The 6,822-nt window shown below is 43.9% G+C and overlaps 1 protein-coding gene across 1 annotated transcript; it reads left to right on the top strand.

Annotated features, from left to right (window-relative positions):
• Positions 1-282: 282 nt before the first annotated feature.
• Positions 283-6,311, top strand: LOC111173594 (beta-defensin 130B-like). Its single transcript, XM_022571407.3, has 2 exons — positions 283-340; positions 5,761-6,311. The coding sequence occupies exons 1-2, from the start codon at positions 283-285 to the stop codon at positions 5,940-5,942; spliced, it is 240 nt and encodes a 79-aa protein (XP_022427115.1). The 3' UTR covers positions 5,943-6,311.
• The last annotated feature ends 511 nt before the right edge of the window (positions 6,312-6,822 follow it).

The following is a 6,822-nucleotide window of genomic DNA, read 5'->3' as shown; positions in this document are numbered from 1 at the left end:
ACTCAGTGACCCTTTAAAAGATGACTGGCCAAAGATACTGACCTCTGAGAAATGTGAGAGCCCATAGAAAAAGTAAAGGACTAGCCATCTGGTCTCCAGTAGCTAGGTTAATTTGTCACCAAATTAGGGAGTTCAGGGCTTGGAAATATTCCAGCGGAAGCTGTTTTATTTTCTTACTTGTTAAGCTTCACTGACTAAAAGGAACCTCAGTCTCCAGAAGTAAATAAAAGGCCCTGAATCCTGCTATTCCTGATTATTCACTTCTCTACCGGGCATTCAACCATGAGACTCCATTTACTGCTTTCTGTTCTCCTCCTCTCTTTGACTATAATACCAAAAGGTAAGACGATGAATAACTGTAGAGACAGGTTTCTTAGGAGACCTACTCGGATGCGTAATTATACTGTGGCCATCTTAACTCAGACCCTAATGCACAGTCTTAGGGATGCGGAAGTCCAACACGATCATCTTCCTTAGAACTGATGAGGCCAAAATTGTGAAGCGGGACAAGGATTTCCATCAACAGAAAATGAGTTCCAAAAGCTCCATGACTAGAAAAGGGGGTTCAAACCGATGTGGAAGTGGAGAAGCTTTGACATGTGACATCAGGCTCAGCATACAAATCGAGCAGCTTTTACAAGGGTCCCCACCTCCAAAAAGGAGAGTGAAAATGGCAGCTACTGGGTCAGACTTGGTTAGTGAATGGAAGTGATGCAGTCTGTTGGTGAGGGAATATTTGTGAATGGTAGAAATTAGGTACATAATACAGAGCTCAACAAAAAAGAATTATATCAAGTTATTAATAGGGAGCAGAGGAATTTGGAAAAAGCATGGATTTGGGACGGTGCGTCAAAGGAAAAATTTTAAGCAGAACGCAAAATAGGAAGGGAGCATTTTAACAACCTGAGTTACACCCTTGGTGCTCATGATGGAGAAGTTGGAATATTAAAGTGTAGACTTACAGGGAAAAGGGAACATGGCCATTTTCAGGCTGATTCATTCAGATCCTTGTAAAAACTAAGATTGTTTTCTCCACTGTTGATGTCAGGATGTTCACATCCCTCAAAATAACATCTGTGTTCACTGAACATAGATTAAGTCTGGGTAACTCTCCCTCTTCCTTGATTCATCTGTAAGATTTTTTCAAATACAATCAAAGATATTTATGTATGTTGAAATGTTTGATCTTTGCCTAATCTATGAATATCTTGGGATCTATCTGATGTACAGCTGCCCACTCTTGAAGGAGTTCATGTACTTCTCACCTGGCCCTCAATTCTGTCAGAAGAAGACACACTTGTAGCGACAGCTAATATAAAATTATATGATGTTAATGACTTAAAATTAGAAGGCAATTTAATGGTTAATTCTTTAATTTTACAGATAAGAGAATCCATGTCCACATAAAGAATATGATTTCACTAAGGTCACATAGGTAATGGCAACACTGCAGCTGGAACCAAGTATTTTTAATCTGGGTCAGCATTGTTTCCATCGATCTAAGGGTGTAGGTATGCCCATAAAGTGGTAACCCTAATTTCTGTTAGGCTGTTTACCTCAAAGACCTCTAATTAGACACTGAAGAACCTAAGGAGATTTTCAAGTTTCCTCTTTGGGAAGCTACAATGTCTTTGAAACATGTTACTTCACTTACCTCTAAATTCTTTTTCTTCAGTGTTTGTGGTAGGCATGTTGAATCGGCTTAACATTCTGGCATTATTATTGGGATGACTTACACTAGTCTTTAGATTTTCCTGATCTTTGTTCTTAAAATCATATAATGGTGATAATCAGACTGCTGAAAGCACTTGGTTCAAGATAATTATGTGTGCATGGTTGTTGAGTGAATTTTTTTTGTTGTTCATGCTTGCTTTCCACCACCTAAGCTAAATTCAACTCAACATAAATGACTGTCTCCATCCAGAGTCATGAACCATGTTATGGGCCTTTTTTTTTTTCAAGGTTAAGGAGGGATACTTCTGGAAGTAAAGATCAAGCCAAAAGTCACCATTATAGCGAGAAAGTGATATGGCAGTGGTTCATTCTCAGAGTGGAAAACAATTCAAGAAAAAGGTTGTCCTAGAGCAAAGGCCAGAAATAACTGACAGGAAAACAGGACTCCAAGAAATCTAGGCCTAAGGTTTAGAGAAGTTCCTATGGTAATAACAAGACTGGACACCCATAAATACAATTGTACATCCAAGAGTGGGTGGCCAAATAGTTAAAAATAGGCTGGAGCCAAGAAGTTTTAGAAGGAATTTTAGAGACAGAAAATGTGCGTGCGGTCAAAGAATACTTAACTGCATTCGATGGTAAGAAATGTGTACTGAGCATTTGCTACTTTCCATGGGCTGCGTGAGATACCCAAGATACAATGGGAAATGAAAGGAAGACTGCCTTCCCTCAGGAGAGAAGACAGACATTAGGCAAATGATTACAAATGCATCTATAAGTTATACATTTTAATAAGTACAATGAAAAGGAACAGAGTATTCTGAGTGCCTGAAACATGCGGTCATCGTCAATCTGCAACATCTGGGAAAAGTTCATTGAGGCGTGCCTTTTGAGATGAAAACGGGAAGATAAGTGTTCATTGATGAACGCCTTGCAAGGAGACCTCAACACTCCTGGCAGAGGAAGAAGCCGGTGCAATGCCCCTGATGCAGAAGAAACCACAGTGTGTTTAAGGAACTGCAAGAAGGCCACGGCAGGAGAGCGCTAGTTTACACCGGAAAATGTGCCAAGCATCTCATGGAATTAGGCCACAGTGAAAGCTGCATGGCACCAAGGCTCAATCTGCAGGGACACTTCGAGAACAGGGAGGGCAAGGCTACCAGACTTTGTGCCAGGAGTGGTGACCACGAGTATCTCCATCACCAGGGATGGGTCTCGGTTTATGCTCAAAGTAGGAACATCTACGGGTTCTAGGCGGCCTACGAGCCTGATAGGTCTTTCCTTTTGTTTCACTACCTCCACTATTCTTTCTTCAGAGTTTCTCTTCCTGGTTCTGCCATAGAAGGAGTTTCAAGTTTAGAGTAGCTTCCTTCTTTTCTAATCTTGAGATAATCACTCTTTGAGGTACACACATAGAATGAAGCCTGAGAAACCACCAGCAACTGTGTGGAAATAGATAAATGTATCAATAACAATCATGAGAAATTAGGAAATCAAAATTCCTAACCTTTCAATCTGATAATTTCTGTGGTCCAAAGGTAAATAAGTCTGATCTATCTAGGTGGATTCTCTAAGTCATAATCATGTTTAGACTTGAAAATATGCACTGTCTGAAATCTCTGTTGTCCTTTGGATAAGGCGCCTTCTTCAGTGTTCCAAAGGAAGTTCCTACCCTCTAGGCACCATGATTCATACTCCATTAAAGTAGGATACCAAAGTATAAGACAAAACTAGCAAAGGTGGTGAGGAAAGTGCATCACTGATGGTATGAAGGACTCACAATTCACAGGCAAAACCCGCCAGGGTCCAGGATGATAGATGTGGGACAGGTAGACAAGGATGTACAACAAACTCTACTTCAAGACTAATCTGGAAGGTGAATCTGGAGGACATGATGCTAAGTGAAATAAGCCAGTCCAAGAAGATAAAGACTGCATGATTGCCCTTACCTGAGGCATCTAAAAATAGTCAAACTCGTAGAAACCTGGAGCAGAACAGCGGTTTCCAGGGGCTGGGGAAGGGAGAAATGGGGAGTTGTCGTCTGATGGGCTTAAAGTTTCACTTCTACAAGATGAAGGAATTCTCGAGATCTGCTGGGCAGACTTGTGCCTGTGGATAATGGTACCATGCTGTGTACTTAGAATTGTCAGAGTGGAGATCTCATGTTTAGTGTTCTTACCACAGTTAAAAAAAAAAAGAAAGAAAGAAAGAACAAGTGAAGAGCAGGAGGTTACTGGGGCTGGTAACAGCGTCGGGCTCCCCACGAATCTGACAAGAACCCTTTGGAGGCGTCATGCCGACCCCTTCCTCCAGATCAGTCCTCCTTGGTTTCTCCCAAATCAGTTATGCCAAGAGGATGGATTAAACAAAGACCCTGTAATCTTTCACAGGAGGGAAAAACTCTCAATGGCCAGGTGTTTTCGGAAGAGAATATATTGCAGCCACACGGAAATGTCACGATACCTTACTTTGGCATGTGGAGATGCACCGCGTGGGACGCCTCTATGTTTATACCCAGATGCGTCCTTGAAACATACTCTGCCTCTCACTATGCCTTGCCCGATATTAAAAACCCTTGATTTTAGCTTCGTTAGAAAACCTGAAAGTCTCACCAAATGTTACACTAAGTGCGTGGGTGAGATTATCGGGGGAGAGACCGACGGCTGGTAAGAGGACTGCTGCACTGCTGGGTACGGAGCCTGCGCTCTGTGTAGACAGGCGTGGGGTGGGGTCGCCCTCGGCTCTCTCCCCGAGAGCAGTGAGACCCTCGGCCCTGTCCCCGAGAGCGGCGGGACCCTCGGCGCTCTCCCTGAAAGAGACGCTCCAGCCTCCAGAGCTGGCAGAGCAGAGGCAGCACCACAGGAGGCTAACCAACTCCCCATCATGCCATTCTCTTGCCGCACGAGGCCCCGAGCCCACGGATGGCTAGCCTGAGAGTCAGATCCTGCAGCAGGTGGAGAACACAGGCTCGCCCAGGCTCTGAAAATTCAGTTACAGGAGGCTGCGTTGGTGTATATGGCTGTGGGTATTTTTCTACGGGACGGTGAGATAACAATGAGGGCCTGGTTTAAATACCGCCCCCCCCAAACAAAGATTCAGAGCCCCAAAGTGCTCAAACTCTCAGTTAAGCGGTAGAAGTTAGGGACCAAAGAAGCCAGCCAGTCAGGGTTAGCACATTATTGGACAGTAAAGACAGAACGGGACACAGGGGAGTTAACAGGACGGTTCAGGAGCCAGCTAATCCCCGTTGCTGGCCGCAAACAGAAGTGTCCTGTTACGTATCAGCCACCATGACCCACGGGGAAAAGGACCCTTGGCTGCGCTGGAAATGCTCGAGGAGGGATGCTGGGGTGCAAGGGAACGGTGCTGAAGCACACCTCAGTTACGTGCTTTTCAGCAGCCCAATGCATCGGGAAGACATATGGGTGTGTTTAAGGAAAAGCACCTTTCAGCTCTGAGAGAAAATCTCTCCATGTATCTGCATATACCGGGCATTGAAGAACACAGAAAATCCGGTTCCTGCACAGTCCTGAAATGGGGGAATTAGGTAAGGTGAAATCTGGAGGATGGCTAGACTTTCCACAAGAGGAGATGAAATGAGGACAGGTGCCATACGATAAGGATGCTGTAAATGGGGATGCGGAAGTTAGCACGGGCGAGGGGGTAGAGGGTGGATACTTCGGCTGAAGTAGTCTGTCTCAGTGCAGGTGTTACTGGCATTTGGAGCAGGACAACTCACTAGGAGGGAAATCTACCAACCCTGAGCCTTACCCACCAACGCCAAGGACATCTCCCCAGTCATGGTGACAACAAAGCACCCCACACGGTTCAACATGTACTGCCCTTGATAAGGACCACTCTCTAAAAGCTTCTAGAAACCAGCCTGCCCTCTCTAAGATGTGTATAGTCCCACACTCTTAGCACCCCTCCTCCAAAAAGCCACTTCTTTTGCCTAAGGGATTTTTTCATATAGGTAATATCATTTATTCTATCTCAAAGCCATTCTTCTCTAAATTTATTGCTTTACGTACATTACCAATAATTTGATGGTGAATTAATGAGGCTGTTAAATCTCTTTCTGTGCAGCAAGTACTGGCCTTATTCCAGGACGAAAACAATGTATTCTTCTGCAAGGGGTGTGCAAAGATGGAGGATGCACCAGCACGGATGATACCATTGGTGTATGTAATGATAAAAAAAAATGTTGTAGAAGGTGGTGGGTACTTCTTCCCTATCCAACGCCAGTTCCCAAATCAAAATCTCCTTGATGACAGCAAACTGTAAGCCCTTCGAACTCTAGAACACATGGATGAACTTCACAGACTCCTGTTTGACTCAGAACTCCAGAACCCGAGGATAAATTATACAGACTCCTCTTAAACTTGCTTTTCTCCCTTGACTGGAAATAAATGTCCTAATTCTACATGTACTCATCCCTGGGGACCTTCTTCTTGATGCACGTGCAAACCTCTTAAGAACTACAAGACTAAACTAAATAACAGAGGCACCTTACACTTTAAAGATGTTTAAACAGAATACGACTTTCTTAAAAAGAAAGATAAAATTTTTAAATGTGAAAAAAAAATCATAAGGGTATGAAATAGCAGTAGGTAGTGTTTGATTATCTAAAGGGGGATATCAACCTTTTTCCTCATCTGACTCTGACCAAAAATTATTTCTGTTATTAAGAGAGACCTACTTGGGTGGCGTGAGTCAAGGTCTGTTCATCACATGGTCCTGCTATGTGACCTCAGCAGTAGGCTGGCTGCCAACCCAGTCCTGCCAACACTGGCTGAGGCTGGTCTCCCCCACCCACTTCACCCGGGCCCTGGGGGAATGAAATGCAAGAACTGCTCCCTGCAAGGAGGCCCACAAGGAGACAACAGAGCGCTGAGGACTCAGCGTGCCCTGCTAGTTCTTTCCAAATTCGCCACGAGATAATTCCACTTTCTGGCTGGAATCATTTCCACCAGAATAATAATTCTGGATCATCTGTACTTTATGGCTAAGAAAATGAAAGGGCAAGAAAGAGGGCAAGAACATTACAGGACGTGAGTTTCACAAGGATGGAAAAAATCTTTTGAATGAGGCCAAATGACTCCACAAACAAAGTTCGAGGCTTTTTGTTTCCTCAACCGTAAAGCTGGT

This window comes from Delphinapterus leucas, chromosome 21 (assembly GCF_059928025.1).
Source record: "Delphinapterus leucas isolate spDelLeu-1000000601 "Yukka" chromosome 21, BTC_Dleu_Yukka2, whole genome shotgun sequence".
NCBI lineage: Eukaryota > Metazoa > Chordata > Mammalia > Artiodactyla > Monodontidae > Delphinapterus > Delphinapterus leucas.
The sequence above is the reverse complement of the archived record's forward strand: the minus strand, read 5'-3'. Positions and strand labels throughout refer to the sequence as shown.